This window comes from Protopterus annectens, chromosome 12.part0 (assembly GCF_019279795.1).
Source record: "Protopterus annectens isolate FY-2018-M chromosome 12.part0, PAN1.0, whole genome shotgun sequence".
NCBI lineage: Eukaryota > Metazoa > Chordata > Ceratodontiformes > Protopteridae > Protopterus > Protopterus annectens.
Window position 1 is genome coordinate 1,534,068,901 of NC_056746.1, and position 23,408 is coordinate 1,534,092,308.

At 39.8% G+C, this 23,408-nt stretch overlaps 1 protein-coding gene across 3 annotated transcripts in view; it reads left to right on the forward strand.

The window, feature by feature from the left end:
* Window positions 1-23,408, forward strand: part of FBF1 (Fas binding factor 1) — a 1,798,645-nt gene that overhangs the window by 240,866 nt on the left and 1,534,371 nt on the right. For all 3 annotated transcript variants that reach the window (XM_044090504.1, XM_044090506.1, XM_044090505.1), the window contains exon 8: window positions 2,044-2,191. In XM_044090504.1, the coding sequence (XP_043946439.1) occupies window positions 2,044-2,191 (148 nt within the window). The remainder of the gene's footprint in view (window positions 1-2,043; window positions 2,192-23,408) is intronic.

The following is a 23,408-nucleotide window of genomic DNA, read 5'->3' on the forward strand; positions in this document are numbered from 1 at the left end:
CTTCCTTTATGCCCAAGTTGGTGTCTTCTGTTGCCCTCAATCAGTCCATTCATTTGCCTACTTTTTTCCCTAATCCACAAAACAAAGGCGAACGAATACTGCACTCTCTGGATGTGCACAGACAACTTAGATTCTATTTGGAGAGGACTAAGCCTATCAGAAAGTCTGAACAGCTGCTAGTTAGCTTTGCTACAGGGGCAGAGGGGAAGGCCATTTCAAAGCAAACCATTTCCAAATGGATAGCCCATTGCATTAATTTCTGCTATAAGCACCATGGAAAACCTACCCCATAGGGAATAAGATCACATTCCACCAGGGCTGCATCTACCTCTACGGCATTTCTCAGAGGGTTCCCTACCAGGGACATCCTAGAAGCTGCTACCTGGTGCTCTGTACATACCTTCACCAAGCATTACCACTTGCCTATCTTTTCTAAATCCAGAGCTGGATTTGCCACTGCAGTCTTGCAGAGCTTAATAGCTGTCCCTAATGCTCTTTAACTTCCTCCTCCCTTCTTTAGCTTTGGGAATCGACCCAAATGTGATGACGGCAACAGTGAAACACGAAGAACATAGTACAATTGTCTACACTTACCATAAATATAGATGTTCGAGTGTATTCACTGTTGCAGTCTTGGTTACCCTCCCTCCAGCTCCCTGACTTTTCTTGGCTGTACCTCTCCTTCTTGCTGGTATATATATTTTTTCTTGTGTATTTGCTTTTTGATGGGGGTTTACCATACCATTTAATTGTTCCTATTGTGGGGGCACCTGACATCTGGTGCAAGAAAAATGGATGTAATGGTGTCGGCTGCATGTTTTATACCCCTGGCGACCTGACATCAAGGAATAAGTGACAGCATCCGATGCAGAAATCTGAAGACTCTGGTATTCAGGCTGGCTGAGGGCTGCCTGCAGGCAGATAACCCAAATGTGATGACTGCAACAGTGAATACACTCAAACGACTACATTTATGGTAAGTGTACACAACTGTACTTTCTCAATTGGCCAGATTTCTGCATAATGTCCAGATTTTTTACGTCATATTTGGTCTGTTCCACATAAAACTGTTCTTCGATCTTAATTTTTTTTCTTTTTTTTTGAAGTCCCTAAATAATGACAGGCATTTGAGATTCAGACTTCATATCCTTCAGAAAATGCATGTGTATGCAGAACGTATTATTCTAGCAATTTTCTAAGTTTAAAATCGGAACCTATTTTTTTACTTTGTCCTGCCATTATTTTTGTTATTGTCCAGATTTCTTGTGCTAAGAGGTTGTGAAGTATGATCTGTACTGAACTATTAGCAGCAGTACAATGCTAATATTTACTGCCCACTGAAGAGCCAATTACTTAGTAAATTATAACTGAATACTTTTCTAATGCGTTTGATTCAAATAAAATCCTTTATCCAGACAATATAATCATTAACCAATGAGGGGACTAATCAAGCTGTTGAGGACCTATACATCTAATTATCATCTGCATTTTTGTGACATTATAAATTCCTGTACAGTTTATTCCAAAAAAAGGATTAGTTGCTGGAAGAAAATCAGAGTTTAGTAGCAGACAGAACAATAAACTAAGATTACATACCTATTTCCTAAATTAGTTTACAGTTGGATAAGAAGCATATTTCTTTAAATGGAGAGAGGGCATAGCAGTTAGTGACTGTGAAGCAGAAAGGAAAATTATTGCTATAGCAGTGTACTTGAGGCAAGCCTTTCTTTAGTTTATTGCCCTACCCCTTTTCTTGTGCTAATTTATCCCTTGTGGATATGTGTCAAGATTGTTTTAGTCACATCAAATATCTGTCTTAAGAGTGAGCACTCTGCATCTCTGTCTGTAGTCTTTCCTAATCCCAAAACATCCTTATATATGTGTCCTGGCTTGCCTTCTTAGACAACTTCATAAATACTGTTCTAAGGTCTTGGCATTGTTCAATCTTTGAAAATTGTGTTACTTGATTTTTATCAGTCGGTTGATATTGGTGATGTAGACACATCCCTGGGAAGTTTTATAACATTTTGCTCTGTTTTTTAGGATATAGATGACATGGATGCTGACCTTTTTGGAACAAAGAAGAAACCCAGTTCAGCACCTGGAAACTTAACAACTAAAGCTCCTGGGGTAATTCTTAGAAAAGAGGATCCATCTAAAACTGAAGAGAAGCCACCAGCAATCATCAAAGGTGAGAATACACTTATGTAATGGATATGACTTGTTTGTTATTTTATACATTTGTTGAATGGGTAAGCCCACTGGACAAGGTGTCGCTTTTTAGAGGTGATGTGGGAGTATTTTCTGGGTAAGTGACTTGCTCAGAGTCCCTCAGTAGGCAAACGGAGGTGGAAGAAATCAAACCCTGTACCCTGGACTGCAGGAAACCTGTCAGTAAGAGATTGGAGTCTTGGTCATCTGCCCTACCAGACTTTACATTGTACACAGACAGAAACCAAAGACATTTCAGGTGCTGTCCTTCTAGATAAAGTTAAAACTGATTGAGGATGTTGGGTAGTGTCCCATTACCCACTGTCATCTTAGTTACCCTTGATGTGTACTTTTATTATCCTTAATGAGGTTGTTACTGGATTTGGTAGTATTCTGGAGATCCATCTTTTTCTTGGTTTTATTTATTTCCTGATTCTTTTTTGGGCCTTCCCCATCTGACAATTCCAACATTTCATTGCCCCATTGATCCTTTCATTCCCTCGTCCCATTGCTGTAGCCATTGCTGAGATGGGGAATCAAGTGGGGATGGGCAGCCATCCTGTTTTTTGCTATATGCTGTTAACTTTCCCCTTTATGTATCTTAGCAACTATATCTAGTTGTGACATCCACTGTGTGCATGTAAGGAGAGATGGCACTCGCTATTGCTAGCGGCTGTCCTTCACTGTCAGTCCTACCTGTGAAGGAAATTTGTGCTCTTTTCAGCTGGGCTCTACAATTACCACCAGCGCATCATATAGCGGATGTACCTCCCTGAAATACTTGCACCCACTCTTTCTGAGGAATGGTGATGCTGACAATGGCTGCTCATTTTCCATGTACTGTCTGACTCATCCAGTGCCCTGGCCATTCTGAAAATCTTAGTTGTTTGGGTTGTAGTCAAGGCTGTATTACTTTGTGCCTCAGAAATGTTGCTGGTCATTAAAAAAGTCAGTGTAATGAAGCCTCCCATAAATGCAGTTTACATTGTAGTAGAAAGCATCATAAACTTTAAACTCGCATATTTGTGGCAGGTTTCTCCCTTTAGAGCCATCCAAATCAGCATTTTGTTTAAAATTGTAAATGCTCATGGTGATAAACTTCTTTTCAACAGCTCTGCTCATTGTCTTTAAGATCTTCTTCAGTCTACTATTTTTAACTAGTACAAAGCAACATTCCATTGCAGATGAGGGTTGCAGCTTTACTGAATGTTGAGGTGGGACAGGATGTACAAAATTTTTTAAAGAAAAAACATCCTTATCAGATTATCACTTATGATATAGGCAATCATGCATTTACATAAATGAAAACAAACCATATTGACATGTTTTCAGTTGCAAACATTATGTATCACATATATATCTTCTATACAGTCAGAGCCAGATCAAGGTCAAATGGGGCCGTAGACAGGGAAATAAATCGGTGCCCCCTAAAGCAGCCCCTTCTGCGGACCCCCCCCCCAGCCATTCCAGTGTTCCACTACTTGGCTATTTCTCTCCAGTTACCATAAACCGTGTTCAGACCTGTCAGTATGCATGCTGTTTTCTTCCTTCTGCATTGTTTACAGATATTGAAATAAAATAGCACAAACACTAATAGCCATTTGCTAAACAAACAATATAAACTCGCAATGAAAACAGATTTAGCATGAGCAGTAATTAAACTTCTCTGCCCTTGAAACTCACGTTCATTGAAGGCATTAAAACTCACTTTCAAAGAAACTGCATCTGACTAGTGAAGGATTAAATTTACCTTTTCAAACCGTAGGTTCCTTGCACACATTTGTAGGGTCATGCATACATGTATGTGTTCTTTGATTCACCTTCATGATTGTATTAAATTATATTCCAGCACCACTTGTTAAAATGTGTTTTAAAATTATAGTTTTAAACATTCTTACAGTAAACAATGAAACAAAATGTATGAATGAATAATGGTAAACCTACCCATTTCAGAAAATTTCAACCATAAAAAGCCACTCAGACATCTGTCATTGCAGTCCACCCGTATCAGTTAATAAGCACAATCTCTGCAGAAGTAAAAGTCATCCGAATAATTCCACATTAAAGAGATCTGTAATTAATGACAAGGTTGCTACTGGGAAACAACTTTAACATTTCACTATTTCATCTAAAAATTCAGTGCCTTCTGCCCTTTAAGAATGAATTGCCTATGTAACATTAAAACAAATTGCTAAACTTGTAATATTGCAGTAGAGAGTGACTGACAGACAAGTTCATAGTTACTAGGCATTTCATACAAAGGAGGACACATTCAGCAGTGCAGAACCTCTATCCCCCTTAAAATGCACCAAGTAATTAGCAATCGAAAGGGCACTGCAATACCAGTACTCCATCTACATGGTGTGGGAGTAGAATCCACAGCATTCTGCACCAAAGGCAATTATGCTGCTAACATTGCTTTCAAATTCTACAGCCAAACAGTGATTGCATTTGTTAAACAAAACAGTTTCAGATTGAAAACAGACTTAACATGAGCAACAGTAAACTTCTATTCCCTTGAAATTCACAATTCCCTGAAAATTCACTGAAACTCCTAATTCCTTGAAAATGTACTGAAACTCAAACTCACAATTCTATCAATATTCTGGTAGTTGGTGTGGAGGATTCAGGTGCTTTTCTCAAATGAAGCTCACAATTCCTTCAGCAGTCTGGTAGCTGGAGTAGAGTATTCAGGCTTGTGTCTCCTGTAACCAAATTACAGGGTCAAGCCTGATGAAGTCAAATGATTAACCTGTTCACCCCAAGCTAGGGCAATACAAACCATACCTCTCAATCTATTAGCACAAGAAAATTGTACAAAGCCTAAAATAATGGGCTAGATTTTAGATATTGCTCTTTGTAACTTAAAGTTGCTAGAATAACAGGATTTGTCTTAGCATAAATTTTCTGATGGAAATGAAGTCTGAAATTCATATGTACTGTATTTTTATTTATTTATTTTACATTTGTTGACCGGGAAAGTCTGACTAGGTTCCACAGAGCCTGTTCTCAGCGGAGGCCCGGGGAGAAATGCTCCAGATGCATGTCTTTGGAATGTGGGAGGAAACCGGAGTACCCGGAGGAAACCCACGCGAACACAGGGAGAACATGCAAACTCCACACAGAAGGCACCCCAGCTGAGAATTGAACCGGAGAACCTCTTGCTGTGAGGCAACAATGTTAACCACTGCACCACTGTGCCGCCCCAATGTACAATGTAAATGTATGACATTTAATTATTTCAATCTTCAGTAATTTGCTAGAAAACCCACACATTCTATGAGGAATAGGCCACAAATATGAAGCAAAAATGTGAATAATTGCAAGGTATGCATACCTCTCAACCTCAGTGCAAGAAATCTGGACAACGCCTAAAATAATGGCGATACAATTGCCCAAAAATAGGGATAGATTTTAAATACTGTTCTTTGTAACTTAGAAAGTTGCTAGAAAAACAGGATTTGTGTTAGCGTGCATTTTTGAAGGATATGAAGTCTGAAACTCATAGGTAGTTATTTAGTGACTTCAGTTCCCTCCAAATTGCCAGAAAACAAATATTTTATGAGGAAGTGGACAAAAATATGAAGCAAAAATGTGGACACTTGCAAGGTATGTATACCTATTAACCTCCGTGCAAGAAATATGGACAAAGCCTAAAATAATGGGGATACAATGGCCCAAAAATAGAGATAAATTTTAAATATTGCCCTTTTTAACTTAGAAAGTTGCTAGAATAATAGAATTTGTGTTAGCATGCATTTTTCTGAAGGATATGAAGTCTGAAACTCGTATGTAGTTATTTCCTGACTTCAATTCTCTTCAGTTTGCAAGAAAAACACTATTTTTTTTTGAGGAATAGGCCAAAAATATGAAGCAAAAATGTGGACACTTGCGAGGTATGCATACCTCTCAACCTCAGTGCAAGAAATCTGGACAAAGCCTAAAATAATGAAGATACAATTGTCCAAAAATAGGGATAGATTTTAAATACTGTTCTTTGTAACTTAGAAAGTTGGTAGAATAACAGGATTTGTGTTCGGATGCATTTTTCTGAAGGATATGAAGTCTGAAACTCATATGTAGTTATTTAGTGACTTCAGTTCTCTTCAAATTGCCAGAAAAACACAACTTTTTTGAGGATTTGGCCAAAGATATGAGCAAAAATCTGGTCAGTTGAGAGATATTCATACCTCTTAACCTCTTAGTGCAAGAAATCTGCACAACGCCTAAAATAATGGCGATACAATTGCCCAAAAATAGGGATAGATTTTAAATACTGTTCTTTGTAACTTAGAAAGTTGCTAGAAAAACAGGGTTTGTGTTAGCGTGCATTTTTGAAGGATATGAAGTCTGAAACTCACAGGTAGTTATTTAGTGACTTCAGTTCTCTCCAAATTGCCAGAAAACAAATATTTTATGAGGAAGTGGACAAAAATATGAAGCAAAAATGTGGACACTTGCGAGGTATGCATACCTCTCAACCTCAGTGCAAGAAATCTGGACAAAGCCTAAAATAATGAAGATACAATTGTCCAAAAATAGGGATAGATTTTAAATACTGTTCTTTGTAACTTAGAAAGTTGGTAGAATAACAGGATTTGTGTTCGGATGCATTTTTCTGAAGGATATGAAGTCTGAAACTCATATGTAGTTATTTAGTGACTTCAGTTCTCTTCAAATTGCCAGAAAAACACAACTTTTTTGAGGATTTGGCCAAAGATATGAGCAAAAATCTGGTCAGTTGAGAGATATTCATACCTCTCAACCTCTTAGTGCAAGAAATCTGCACAAAGCCTAAACTAATGGAGATACAATGGCCCAAAAATAGGGATAGATTTTAAATATTGCTCTTTTTAACTTAGAAAGTTGCTAGAATAATAGGATTTGTGTTGGCATGCATTTTTCTGAAGGCTATGAAGTCTGAAACTCTTAGTGTCTAGAGTAAATTGCTTACACATACTTTCTGTCTAAATTAAACACACACACACACACACACACACACACACACACACACACACACACACACACACTTTCTCTCTCATGTGAATAGAACAGCTAGTTTAAGTTATATACATATGCATAGGACATTAGTAGGCTGTCGACCCAGAGGTCATTTTAATCCTAGCCTTTTCATCCCAATGTAATTCCATAGAAATGCTAGTCAGCATCCAAGATTCCATTTAGTAATATGCATAATGCTTAAAATATTAACACTAAAACAAAGGGACAAATCAACTAAGTTTTTTCGCATAATTTGACAGTATATATATTTAAATATATATATATATATATATATATATATATATATATATATATATATATATATATATATATATACACATACATACTTATACACTATCAGAGAAAAATGATTACTGCACCAGATAAACACAAGACACTGCAACATTCCAGTGCAACTGCTATCAGGGAAAAAACTGACTGGGAATGGGACAGATATGCATTTACACATTAGCAGAGGTCTGTACAGCACAACTGTAACAGCATGGGGATGGTTATTTGAGGTTAAACATTTTTATTACTGTAGTTAACACTATTGTGATAGTCAGAAGTTGGTAATATTTTAGTTCTAATTTTCTGCGACTATAATACCACTACTTCTGTACCATCAAGAGTGGAAGTGTACAATAAAGGGGACCAGCTACAGCCAAGGCTTGCTACTACTGCACATCTCATGGAACAGTACAGCACATTTTCAACTATAATCATAAAACTTTGCCAAGGAACTCGCTGTGGAACATGCGTTGATGGCACTACTTAAGTTATCACCTAAAATATTTATACTACCCATGTGCGCTCAACCACAATATTTATACTACCCATGTCTGCTGAACCAGTACACAAGAAAAGCCCAGTTCTCTGATCAAGAACTCATGATATAAACTTTTTTTCTTAAGAAGTAAAACTTGGGTTTGGAATAAAGAAAATGAGGCACTAACAGGTTCTGATAGCACAGAAAATAGGGCTAATCTTCACACAACAGAAGCATTTGAATACACTCCTATAAAACCACAAAGCAAGTGCATGCTTCTTTTTTATTAGAAGTCCCTACATTTGTTATTTAAAAGGCTGCTGGGTTGATATTAACTACTTCTGAACACAACTATTTTACAGCACTCATGTCTACTTCAGAAGACTGAAAAAACAAAAGACTGAATCCCAAAAGACTGAATGAAGGAATTTTCCCCTTCTCCACTGTTGTGTGATTGATCTTGGAGTTGATGTATATAGTTAACAGGGGGTGTGGGGGGTGCAGCCTCCCACATGGGTGCAGGGGGGCTTACCCCCTGCATTAAAATGTGTTCAGTATTTTGAAGTTTCAGTCTTTTGGGATTCATTTGGTTTGTCACTCTTATTAAGTAGACCCATATATATATATATATATATATATATATATATATATATATATATATTTTATGCATTTTATATATATATATATATATATATATATATATATATATATATATATATATATATATATATATATATATATATATATATATATATATATATACATATATTTTATATATATATGGATCCCGTACACAACGCCGACATTCCAGAATGTCGACAACCATATGGCCAACACCATACGATCGATATTTGGAATGCTGACATTGTAAGAATTCCACAAAAAAGGAAAATAAAATTTTCTTTACACTGCTACACCCCCCTGCACCCCTCCGTGGGGGGCTCAGCCCCCCCAACCCCCTGCAGCTTTAATATACCAACTCCTAGATTGCACTACTGTGCAGGAATGGAAATCTTTCCATTCTGCACTATAGTGAGATGCCGGTTCCGTTTTGTCGGCATTCCGAATGTCGATCATATGGTGTCACCATATGGTTGTCGGCAAACTGAAAGGGACCTATATACACACACATATATATATAATATATGTGTATCTATGCATGTATGTATACACACACACACACACACACACACACACACACACACACACACACACACAAACAAAAACTTTCTAGCTTAAAGTATTCACACACACACACACACACTTTGTAGTTTAATGTGCACACACACACACACACACACACACACACACACACACACACACAGAGTCTTACTTTTTCTCTTAATGGAAGGGATTATTTTAAATTCTGTGTGCAAGTGTAGAATGTGTTGACTTCAGCAGCTGAGTACGTATGGCGCACACATGGCTCTCTTTAAAGGAGAACATGCCGCCACCATGGTTTTCAGAAGTTATTTTTTAAATATATTATTAAAATAAATGTTTAAGCCTTCTGGCCATAGTGGGCCCCTCCCAAGCTATGGGGTCCTAGGTAACTATGTTGCCTACTGCTGCATCCAGCTCTGTATACAGTCATTGGCAATTGAACATTTCATAACTCTCTCAATTCCTGTCTTCCCCTAAACCTCATTCCTCCTCCAAAACATTATTTTGGATATATTGTTCCCACAATACCATTTTTTTTCTATGTAATTTGCTCCACCACTTTTTTGAAGATCCCATTTTCAGTTAATTTATCTCAGTTACTATACTCACTATGTCTAATATGGTTGGTGTAAACTCTGATTTCCCTTTTCTATTAATTGCTTTTTTGGCAACTACCAGAAGTAAACTCAGCAAAGCCTTACTGTGTCTAGGAAATTCAGATCCTGTATCACAACTCAGCAAATCATTTCCTTATTTACACTAAACTACTCACCCAGTATTTCTGACAGAGTAATTTGCAGGGAATTTTTAAAGTCTGCCAATTCATTACACTCCCAGCAATATGCTCCCATTTACCCATATTTTTCCCGTCACACCAACATTTGCAAACTACCTGAGGAAAAATTCTTTGGAGTCTGCTTGGGGTATAAAATATCTGTGCAAACACTTCCAAACAAAAATCCTAAATCTTCTAGACTTTGTTGCATATTTGAGAGCCATACATATATCCTCCCATTGTTTCATTGTGAACTGCGTATTCAGTCTGACAGTCTCTTTTTCCAGTCCTTTCTAACCTCCTCTTTGATTAATTGATTCCTATAGTTATCATGCAGTAGTGTATATGCCCTACTAATTATCTATTTTTAACAACAGCTTCTTTTTTGATTCAGCTAAAAACTCTACCTGTTCTGGTCTTTCACTTAGGATCCCCCTATTCCTTTCTATTTTCCTATACTCTGATACCAGTCCTTGATTGGGAAGGCAGTCTCGCCTGCTTTCCAAATATATTCTTGGCCTCTTCCAGTTCTGTTACCTTTCCTTCTTTAATTATTTCCTCCCAATACCTTGGTTTCTTTGCCAGTTTTCTCCAAAAAATTCCAGCCCCCTGTTGTCTATTCTTTGTACCCCTAATTGCACTCATCCTTATCAGCAGACTCTTCTTTCTCTATTCCCATGTTGGCTTAGTTCTTAGAATACTTTCTGCTACTTTATGAATAAAATATTCTGTATTGTTATTTTCCATGAGGATCTGCAACCAAAACCCCAGTCTCTCCATATTGCTTGAGCTTTCCCCATTTCATCATCGTCCCTTTACACTTTGAATTATAGCTTTCTGTGTGTGCTATGTGTATGAGCCTTAACTCTGTAACTCTGAAATTTCCCTTCAAATCAGAAAATCCAACTATCTTGTTCTATTGGTAGGATCAACTTATTTCACTTTACTCTTGCCCTCTTCCCTTCCCCACATAAAATCCTTCAACTCTTTATTAATTGCTATCTACAGCTTCTCTGATTGATAACAAATTCTATATATATATATATATATATATATATATATATATATATATATATATATATATATAGTCTGGACCAGATAGCATCTAAAAGTAGCTTTAAAAATTTTATCTCATAGTTAACAGATGTGATTGTATGCTGATGTATGTTAATGGTAACCTATTGAAATGTTAGAACCCACTTTAGTGAGTCCCAAATGCTTGAGACTGAATAGCCGAAAAACAGGCTTACATGCACTAAGTCCAAGATCACTATTTCTCTGAACATTCCTGTTTTACTGAGGTATGGTGATTTAGGACTTGGTACATAAAAGTTCAGAGGAGAGGTGTAAGGGCTTGCTACCCTGCAAAAAAAATAAAGAAAAAGTTAAAGAAGAAGAGCAATGTTCAACATTTGCTCTTTTCCTGCATTTTCTATATTTTTTCGATGTGCCAGTACTCATCGTTACAAATGCTGACATTTCAAAAGGGAACCGCTGTTAAGATTAGGAATTTATATGTGCAGACATATGATCTGGGATAACCCAGTCAATTTTTCTTTAGTGCTTGTAGGACTTGACCTCAGGGTCAAGTCAGCTTGACACACACACACTTTCTCAGGCTCCAGCTTCTCCCCCTTTCCTCTAATTCACTGTACTCTACTTTCTCTAAGATCTTCTTTGCCCTTCATTGAGACCTGTCTTGAAACAGCCTGAGGCTCCTTTCATTACATTTCAACACACTTTTAAATAGTGCTTCCTTCTCAGTTTTAATTAGTTATTTCTCCTTTTAGCAGATACTTTTATTTTGGTGTCAAGTCTATCTCCCACCCCCTTCGGCCATGGTTTCATGTGCACTTTTTCACCAACTCCCATATAAGAACTTATAGGTTCATAGGTAGGTACTAGGTTATCGACCCCAGGGCCTATACAAGCCTAGCCATAAAAATTCCCTGGCTTAAGCTACCCAGAATTTTATTTGTCTGTGCCCCTGTTGAGCAGAGCCACAGAAGTGATACCCAGGATAACTTTCCTAATCCCCATTCAGTTGTCCAGATTTTTCTTAAACAGGGCCATTGCGGTGCCCTGTTTGACATGAATGGGCAGCTTGTTCCATAGTATGTGTAGTCTCTGAGACAGGAACCTATCCCTACAGCATGTTCTGTTAATCGTGGTGACAAGGTTAAGGTCTCTAGAGCATGTGGCCTGCAGGGATTAGAATTTTTCTAAGTGTAGCATGTCCAACATGGCTTTGTATGTTAGGCAGAGATCACCTCTGAGTAGGCAATATGCTACAGAGTAGAGCTAGAGTTTCTTAAGGTGATCTGCATAGGGTATCTGTTTAAGGCCGGTGATCCTCTTTGTGAGGTATTGCTGTGGTCTTTCCAGTTGCTGCAAATGTCTTGTGAGGTACATCCTTAATGAAGTGTTGTACTCTATAATTGGTCTAAAGAGGGCTGTGTAGAGGGGAACAATGACCTCTTTTTTTCTGGATGAGAAACCTTCTGTGATGAGGTGCGCCACATAGAAGGACTTCCTGACCACTGTGGCTTTGTGGTTGTCAAAAGAGAGACTGCTGTCAACCTGTGTCCCTAGGTCTCGTATCACACTTTCAGTGCTGAGTGGAGAACTGCCTATGTGGTAATTTGTTGGCACAGGGTTTTTCCCAAAGGGGATAACTATCCATTTTTTGGCGGTGAGCTTCAGACCGTGGTTTTGACACCAGGCATCTGACTCAGCGAGGCCCTTTTGTAGAATGTCCACATCCTTAAGGGATTCAATAATGGCCCCCAGTTTGTAGTCTTCTGCAAACTTTGTTAGCCATAAGCCCTCTGTGTTGGTGTGGACTTCCGAGAAATAGATGCCAAACAGGAGGGAACCCAGGACTGAACCCTGTGGTACTCCACTTGTCACCGGTCTGGAGATGGATTTGGAATTGGCTACTTTCACTGTGTGGATTCTGTCGGTGAGCCAGTTGGCCACCCACCACGTGATACAGGGGTTTATGCCCAGATTCATGAGTTTATCAATAATACCAGAGTGGAGGATGGTGTTGAAGGCCTTGGCAAGATCTAGGTAGGCCGTGTGAACTGCCTTACCCTTGTCTACTGCTTTTGTGACTGTTTCAAAGAAGTCAGTCAGGTTTAGGAGACATGATCTGCCTTTTACAAACCCAAACTGGGTGGGGTCCGATGTTTTCAGGTTACCTATGTCTTTGTTTATAAGTTTCATGATAATATGTTCCATGGCCTTGCAGATCAGACTCATCAGGTTGATGGGTCGGTAGTTCTCGGGGTCTGTGGTGGATCCCCCTTTGTGGAGTGGGATCACCGTTACTGTGCACCATTCAGTGGGCACAAAACCTGTTGTGAGGCTGTGATTGAACATGGTACTTAGATGGGGTGCCAGTTTGTTTTGTAGTTCGTGCAGAACACAGCCTGGGACATTGTCAGGTCCCATGGATGCTGTATATTTGGCTTTGGCGAGTGCATTTTTCACTTGTGTGGCGGTGATTACAGGGGCTTGGCATTCATCCGGTATAGTGATGGGCCCCTTCGGGGGTGAGGGGGAGAAATTTGCACTGAACTTATCAGCCAGGATGTTGGCGATATCAGCTGGTTCTGTATGTTTAGTGCTATTGTGCTATAACTCAGACCAGATTGAGATTTTTGACATAGCTATAGAATGCCTTGTGATTGTCTTTGGAATCTGTGGGGATTTTGTTTTTGTAACTAGCTTTGGAGAATTTTATGAGGGATCTCAGCCTCTTACTGAGGCTGACAAGGGACTTTTTCCAATCTTGAGATTTTTACCCTTTTTTCCAACAGTTTCTTCCTTTTGTTGTAGAGCTTGTTAATGGAAGGGGACCACCAGATTGGCTTCTTTTTTTTTGGAGGATAGCGTCTTGGTTCTGTTTGGGATGGCATGGTCCATGCATGCACTCATGTATGTGTTCATACAGTGCATTGATGTAGAATTCAGCAGCCGTACTGCTATTGTCCATCTGCATGGGAGTTGTGAAGTTAGCCACTTTTGTCTTAAGAAGCATGAAGTTGGCTTTTGAGAAGTTTTTTACAGTGGTTCCCTTAATAGGGGGTGGGGGTGGGATGTGGATATCTAGGGTGATTAGCTTATGGTCGGATCTGACCAATGAGGGGCAGACCTCAGGTGGGGAGCACCGATCGCCCATGTTGGTAATGACCAGATCCAGGATATTGCTGCCCCTGGTGAGGGTCTGGATCACTTGGTCAAAGGTGCTGGAATTTATGATTTCCAAAAAATGCTGTGCCAGTGCTGAGCCAACGTTTCTAATATTAGTCAAAGTGGATAAGGCTACTAATGCTATTTGTTAAGTAATCTGAATTGGCAAATAGTCTGCTAGTGGTGCTTTTCATATTTTTTAGCTTAGAGACATTTTACGTTTGTGCTTGAATACTGGAGACATGTAAAGTCCTACATTGTTTAGAAATTGTGAAAAATGCAGTCAGAAAATGTTTCCCTCAGGACTACCACATTCTCTGTATGGTCCATCTCTGATTCCAGCAATTAAATTGGGAAATACAAAAGAAATCCTAAAGAAAGCAAGCGCAAACTTGTGCTAAAATGTCTTTTGCCTAGGGATACTAAGAATTGCAGATGAGTCTTCTACTGCTCAGTCATACTTTCAGAAGGGCCAGGTCCAAGGACAGGGATTGCAAAAGGAAAAAGGGTTCCAGTTAGTTCTGTTTCTCCTCTTCTGTACTTATAAAGAGGTCTAAACAGGTGGACATGATCCCATCTTCTGGTTTCTCTTGGCTTCCCACTGTACAGGGTTTGGATAAAGACAAACATGGGGTGCTAAGGCAGTGCAATTTGTCACCTCCATGACATGAATTAGCTTTTTCATTTCATGGATGGATGAACTTTTTCTAGGCCACCCTTTGAAAAGTCCTTTATTATTATTATGGTGAAATTGTGGAGGTTGTCTTACAAGTAGAAGTCAAGCTAGGTCTGATCATTTTCCTATCATTGTTCACTGTGGATAGAAAGTTACTGTCTTCCTCCTCATATGACTTGTCATCTTCATCAGTACCAATTTTCATAGGACTAGAAGGCACCTACCCTTTGCCACTGTTAATGCAAGAAGGTGTGTCATTACCTGTTATCATCATTGTCAGACCACAGTCTTTTTCTCCTGTTTTGACTCTCCTGTCAGTGCTTGACTGAGTTAGCACCAATTCCTTTGACACCAAAGTTCTTCCTGGTTGAAGGGTTCAGGACTGTGAAGTTAAGGTTGGTATAAGGCAGTTCTCTTGGGACTGTTCTCACTCTTGGCATTCTGTAGCTTCAAGCTTTGGGTCAGAAAGTTTCAGTGCTAACATCAGCTCCATGAGACCTCTAGGTTTCAGGTGGAGTCATCATTTTAGTGCCAGTGCATCTCTAATTTCAGTAGTTGATGCCCAGCTTTTCTGTTTTTTCGTTATCAGCACTGATGCCCTCAACACATGTTATGTTGTCAGTGTTGACATTTCACACTTCTGTGCAGGGGCTTCACTTGGCATTGGCGTTTGGTTTCCATTTCTTCCCAGCCTATGGATTGAAGATTAAAAAAAAAACATAGAGGTTGTTGACATAGATCTAGCTCTTGCTCTTCTTTATACTCATCTTCAGAACTTTGCCTATGAACCACCTAATTGAAAAATCTCTTGCTTTAAGGGCTGGGAGTTGTTATAATGGTTAAGGTGCTTACCTCACAGACAGAAGAAACAAGGTTTGATTCTCAACTTTGAAATGGAAATTGACTAGGCTTAAAATGGCCTATAAGGGCAGCTAACCTAGTACTTACCTATGAACCATCTATGAACCACTGAGGAGACCAAGGAAGTACACATGTAAGAAGAAGAAGAAGCACTTTCTTAGAAATGGAGAAATCCTAGATCTCATGCAAAAAAAAGTGGGGAGTGACCATAAGCTATGTTGTCACTACAGTTAAGTGCATTTCTCAAAGACAAGGGCTCCACACTCCTACCACACTGTCACAAGGAGTCTGTGGCTGTTGATTACCATAGAAAGTATCTCTATCTGTTAAACAAGGCCCCAGCATGAGCTTGTAGTGAGCTGGGGAACATGCTGAAGCAATTGCTGAGGGATGAACTTGGCCTTAAGATAAAAATGGCTTCTGACATGGCAAGAATCAGTTTGGTGTCCAACCTGTCCATGCACCTGGATTATAATGCTACAGATAGAGCAATTTGAACAGTGGGTACCCCTGCTGTCGTGCCTAGCTGTACCTTGCTAAAAACTTCATGGGGTCATTTGTTAATACCTTCTTTAAAGGCATCAATTATTTTGGACCTAAAGTACAAAAAAAAAACTTAAGAAAAGTGAGAGAGGAATTTCAAAACTGTAGTGGCTGTAGGCATTCACTTCAAGACACCACAGCATACCTTTACTAGGATATAAAAGCGTCTTTGACAGACGTGGTTCAAGTAGAACTCTCAGTATCAGAGGAACAGACAATCTGGGAAGAAACAGTGTAGCTATGAGGCTTTCCAGAATGGATTCCCTTACACAGGCAAAAATAATGAGCAGAATCAGAGATTTCATGCTTCTTCATTTGGAGGACATTTGGGGAAACATGAATCCATGAAGGTTTGCCCAACTGTCCCACTCAGGAGGCAGTCAGGTTATGCCAGTGATCCCACTTTCCTTCATCAGATCCAAAGAGGAAATGTAAACCTTCAGATCTGATAGTAATTTCATGTACTCCTGCTCAACCCACGGATCCAAAACCATTGGATCTGATCTTGGGTAATTCTCAGATGCCTAGAACTCCTTATCCCATGTTTCTCATAGACCCTATATTTCCTCAGCTCCACTCCCTTCTTATGCAAACTCTAAGGAAGCACTCCAGACCTGAGTCTGTCATCTCTTCTGTCAGGTCCTCTAGGAGTCTCTCTAAAGCAGAAGTGGATAGGATTATGAGAAAGTTTCTCAAAGCTCAGACCCAGATGGGGTTTATACCGGCTTCATCTCCTATCAGATCAGTGAGCCGTCCATCCACCACCCATACAATTGTATCTCTTTCTCTGATTCATCCTTCAGTTTCGGAGAGCCCCAGGATATGAGAGTTCCAAGAGTATCAGCGTCAGAGCTGAATAGAATAATGTCTTCGACCCCAACTGTCTCACTGACCAGTTCTGCTTCTGTTTCCTTGGATTGGGGTGGAGTCTGCATTGGATCGATGGGGCAATAGGTCAGGATTGACTTCGATGCTGTTGTAGCCTTCCTTGTCCCTAGGAGCCTCGGAGCTAGATAGCTTGGGTCTGGCGCCCTCCTTGAGACACAGATGTGGTCAGAGTCATGACTTGCCTAGTTTGGAGGTCTCTGCTTCAGTGCTTCCCCGGGTCTGTTGGTCTTCGAGGTTATGGAGATGGTGTTTTTACATACATCCTCTAATCATACATCCTGTCCCCCTTTGGTTCTGAGCTCTGATCCCATTAGACCTACTCCACAGTGACAGCCAGTACCAAGTAGTGTCCAGAAGGTCCCCATAGAGGAACTACCCCTCTCTTCGAGTACCTCTCCAGAGCATCCTATGAGGAAGTTTACCAAATGCAGATGTGCAGAAGGAGGTACATATATTTCCCTCTGGAATCCCTCATTGCTGATACTGACTTTGATGAAGGTGAAGGGTCCCCCAGATCACCACCTGATGATGTCTCCTTTGGAGACATTTTGGAAATCCTTAAGCAAAAATGTGGTTGTTTCTCAGATAACCCTTCTCCTGAGGAGTCAGTATTCTTGGAAGCTTTTGGTTCTGGCCCATCTGCGGCAACTCCCCTGGCCAATGAGCTTATCGACCTAGTCTCTCACCTGACATGGAAGGAGCCAGATTCTGCTGAACTGATCCCACATCAACCATACAACATTTTAGCCCCTCCAAAAGATAGAACACATTAGAGCAAAGGAGTTCCTGTTGATATGAAGGTTATGGCAGCAGCCACCAAGAAGGAGCTACGAGAACAGAGATCCTCTTCCCACCCACCTAACAGAGGGTCCATGGCACTGAACAGATTTGGAAAGTGCATATTTGCATCAGTGACCTTTGCCTTGGGATCCCTGAACTATTTGGCACAATTTACAAGACCACATAGGGATTTGACAAAGGGACTCTCAAAGTCTGTCTCAGAGTCCATGTCTCTAGAAGATTACAAAAGATCATCCTCACAGTTGGCCACTCTTCTATCTATATGAAATGCATCAGTGAGGCGAATTTCCTATGCAGCAGAAGGTACGTCACAGGCAACTGGTTCAGGCATTGCTGTAAGGAGACATGCCTGGATGTGGTTATGTGACTCTGTGGAGCCTTTCAAGTCTTCTTTCCTCAATGCTTCCTTTGATGGAACTTCTTTGTTTCACTGTTTTGTGAAAGAAATTCTTTCCTGCAGCGAACAGGTACAAAAGATCTGGCTGGTGTAGGGATTCACTTTTCTCCCCCTCAGTGATCCTTCTCAAGTAATCAGAGGAGGCAAGAAAATGTGGTTATGTAAATCTCAGGGATCTTTCCAGGATTCACTTTGAGACAGCTGCCTGAGAAGCAGAGGAGGGAGTTTGAATGGATGACACCATTCTTGTGGCAGAGGGGAGCTGGCAAAATCAGGGCTTCTGAAATTCTTTTTTGGATAGACAGTTTCAGTGCCCCTGAAGGACTGCCCAACTGTTTGCCTCTGGAGGAAGTCGAGGGACATTTGTCCTTGCACACAAATGCCCGGGCTGCTATAACAAGACATTCTTGGGTGCTAAACATAATATCCAGAGGTTACATTATACCATTTTTCCAAACACCCCCTCCCAAGAGAAACAAGCATCCGGATGTTACATCCAGTCAGAGAGAAGCTGCAGCTCAAGAAATTCAGAAGCTGTTGGACAAAGGAACCATCTAGTAGGTCCCACCAGACCAGAGAGGGTTCGGAACTTACTCAAGCTTCTTTTTAGTGCCAAAAAGACAAGGGACCTGGTATCAATTTTGGATCTAAGCAATCTGAAACAATATGTGAGGAAATCAAATTTCCCAGTGGTCATGTTTCAGTCCATTCTACCTTTTTTAAACAAGGATGAATGGATGTGCTCAAGTTGATATTCAGGATGCATACTGTCAAATCAGAATTGAAAGATGCTCCTGAAGACACTTGTACTTTCAGCTGGGGGTTTGGACTCACTACAGCTCCCAGAATGTTTACCAAGTGTATGGCAGTGGTAGCAGCTCACATGAGACTGCAAAGATTCTGGGTACTTCCATACTTAGATGATTGGCTCCCAACTGCTCCAACCATTTTAATTCCTCTTTAACATATGGGTAACAGATCTCTGGGCATTATAGTCAACATTTCCAAATCAGAGCTATTACTGGTACATTGCCTAGAGTTTATCGGTGGTCATTTGAACACAGTAAGTCAGATTGCCTCTCTGCACCTGCATCACGTGGCCATAATAAATCTCAGGTTCAACAAAATCTTTCTCATCCTGTTTCTCCAGCCAGACAGGTTCTACAGGCTCTAGGTTCCATGTCAGCATCTGTAGTATTAGTACTTTTAGCACGTTGCTATATGCATGTTCTCCAATGGACTCTTAACTGCTCAGTGGTCTTCAGTGGTCTATTCTTCAACAACCTCTTTTCTACCCAGTCAGACTCACTCAGGTATGTAGTAACCATCTTCAGTAGTGGATCCAGTTGGATGACACTCTCAACGGTCACCCCTTTGCTCTGTCTCCCCCAGTGGCCTCAGTGACCATGGACACCTCCCGGCTGGGGTGTGGGGGCACTTCTTGGGAAGGACAGTCCAAGGTGCTTAGTCCCCCCAAGAAACCAATTCACATATCAGTGTCCTAGAGATGATAGTAGTCCTTCTAGCTTTGCAAGCATTTCAAGATGTTCTCCCTTTGGGGACCATAGCGATTTAAAGGGGAAGCCCCCTGCATATTGTATATACCAAGTCCGAGATCGCACTACAGTGAGAAAAAGGGCAAATTTCCCGATCCTCACTTTACTGCAATCTCCATTCAAAAGCTTCAAGTTTTCGAAAACTCATCTTAACAATATGAATTTTAAGTTTCTGAAATGTCGAGCTTCTGAAGGGGCCCCATATATATATATATATATATATATATATATATATATATATATATATATATATATATATATATATATATATATATATATATATATATATGTGTGTGTATGTATATGTATATAAAAACACACACACACACACACACACACACACACAAGCCTAGCTAATATAATCTGGTTTTACCCGGTATGTGGCCCATAGGGCAAGAGGAGGGCATACATTTGTGCCTATTTATTGAGTATCTTACAGATTATCATTGTCCATATTGGAACAGGCACTACCTTATGTGTGAATTTGCAATTCCGTATCCATTGATCCAAACTGTGTTTTAAAAGGCTAGGGAAGGGCTCTGCTTAATGTGAATAGGAAGCCTGTTCCAAAGAACTAGTAGTCTTTGAGACACCTTTCTGTTTCTCCAGCATGTTTTGTTTGAGTCACTGACAAAGTTTAGCTCCCTAAATTGGGCTATCCTTGTGGTGCTTGACTTACGGATGTGTAGCAGCTTGGGTTATCCTTGTGGTGCTTGACTTGCGGATGTGTAGCAGCTTCATCGTGGTTGGATTTGTGAGTGCCTTGCAGGTCTGGCATAGGTTACCTCTTAATAGCCTGTAGGAGGTAGAGTAAAGGGATAGGGCTTTTAGTCTATCTCCATAGGACATGTTGTTTACACCCTGTATTTTCTTTGTATGGAACATTTGAGGTCGCTTCAGCTGCTGTTAAGTGCCTAGTCAAGTACATGCCAAATGGTGCATTTTATTTTATTAATAGTCTATTGAGGGATGAGTACAGTGGGAGTATAATTTCCTTGGATCAGTATGTCATACCCTTATTTATACGTTATGCCACATAGAAGGACTTCCTCACCACTGTGGACTCATGGTGGTCAAAGTTCAGGCTATTATCTATCTGTGTACACAGATGTCTCACCTCTTAGTCTACTCTTAGGGGTGTGCTGTTAATGTTGTAATTTGCAGGGCTATTTGACTTCCCAAAGTGTATAATAATGCATTTTTTTTGCATTTATAGTTAGGCCATGGTTCTGACACCAATCATGTGTCTGATCTGTACCTTCCTGAAGAATACCTACATCACTGGGTGATTGGTCCCAGCTTGCAGTCATTAGCAGACTTTGTCATCCAGAGGCTTTCCACATTAGCCTTGACTTATTCTGAAAAGGAGTGGTCCCAGCACTCAGCCAATTGACTATCCATCTGGTGACATAGGGATTTATGCCCAGTTTTGTGAGTTTATTTATAATACCTGAGTGGAGAACTGTGTCAAATTCTTGGCCAGGTAGAGATAGGCGGTAGTCGAGACACAATGAGATGTTACTTTATGTGCTGTGATTGGACTTGTCTTGTTTGTGTGCATGTGGAGTTTCTGAGGAGTGCGTCTGAGAGGCCTTTGAGTTTTGGATAAGTTACATGTGAGCTCCTCTGCATTTGGGGGTTTGTGTGGGTGGTCCTTTTTGGGTGCAATGAGTTATGTGTGTGAGTTGCTGACAACATGTTTGTTGCATTTGTTTCTGTATATGAGAGTCTACCCTACAGTGTCAGTATGTAACTACATCTCTCACATACTTTATCTGTTCGAGAATTAAGTGGCTGTCAGTTTACATAAGACAGTTGTTACATTGCCCCAGGATGCCCATGTCACCAAACTAGATGCAGAGATAGTAGGAAAGTGCGCATTCATGGTTGCAGAATTAATTAATGTGTACTTGAAAGGATAGGAGTGGAGGGTGATTGTAACTGGATGAGGGAAGAGTACTTACTTGGTGTAATCTGCAGCTAACCTAACCGGCGATGCAGACACTGCTAAACTAGAAGCTCCTGAGTGCTATAATAAGGTAATGTACACCAAAATAGTTCTAACTAAATGCATAAATGCAGTGCGGGACTGAGGTAAAGTTCCAAGGTAGTTTTCATAGGGAATTTCAGCTTCTGGTGATTGCATGTATACAAGGCAAAAGTAATTGCTGCTGAGTGAAGACCAGCTTCTCACAAACGTGAGGCTTACATATTTTCAGAAAAAAGCAAGTTTTACACTAACTTTGCCCTATGGGCCAATCTTGTAAGCACACAATGAGCTTTCCACCTATAGTTCCCAGCTCAGGTAGGTGAACTCAGCCCTTTTCTGCTATAAGAGTGCAAACTTTGACCCTCTTTATGTAAAATGACTGTTTTGAAGCCCAAGTGTTAAGGAACTTACAACAAATGCCTAAAACTAAGAAACACTAGATACAATGTATTTCAGTGAACAGCAACCCTTACAGTAGTTTGAAAATGTAACTTAAACCTTTATGAACTATGAATTCATAGCAAGTAAATCAGCAGAACAGACAAAGATAGGTAGGATGCACTTCTTTTTTCAAAATAAGTATAAGGAAAGGCAAATAAATAATTCAGGATATAAGCATCAGTGTAGAAAGGGAGGAGCCTATAAAGCTCAATTTACAGTAAGGATGGGCAGCTTAAAATTACCAAGTTTAAAAAGCAGATCAAGGATTGGGAGCTTGGGTGGGTAAAGTAACCAACAGGGAGTCACCACCAGTGCTTGTTTTTGCAGGCCTTGAGTGTTATTAGAAAACACAGAAATTCTCTGTGTATTAAGTATCACTCAGGAAACAAATTAATCAATAAAAATGTGAAATGTGCAGCCTTGGTATTTAAGTTTCTATCGGCCATACAGAACAAAAACACCAGACCAAGCAGATTTATTAAAACAGAAAACAAAATGGAGCTGGTTAAATATAAAGTAGTTCTATCAGTTTAAGTAACTCACAGACAAAAAATATAGATTTACTTTCCTTACCCAGCAAGGAGTCACTAACAGTGCTTGTAGTTTTTGCAGGCATTTTGTCTTATCAGAAAAGGCAAAAAGACTGTATTCTCTATTTAAGTATCACTCAAGAATCACATTAACCAGCAAAAAACATGTGAAATGTGCAGCCTATGTAATTTAAATGTCTGTGTGCCACATAGAACAAAAACACCAGTCCAAGCATATTTCTTGAAACAGAAAGCAGCTCAATCCGTTTAAGCAAGTCACTGGCAAAATATATATATATATTTTCCTCACCCAATAGGGAGTCACCAACAGTGCTTGTAGTTATATATAATAAATATAGTAATATAATAAACATGTAAAAATGTTTGTGAGTATCTACATTACCCCCATTTTTATTTCCATTCACAAATTGCTATTATATACAGTAGTAGTGTAACCATGTACATTTCAGGACAAATAAGATGACGTTTCTGTAGTTTTGCATGTTAATGTTACGTTGAGTAGCACTGAGGTTATCCATTTCAGAGAATGAGCTAATTCTTCAGAATGCTACACTTAAAACTCACTGCGTATGATTACATTAGAGAAT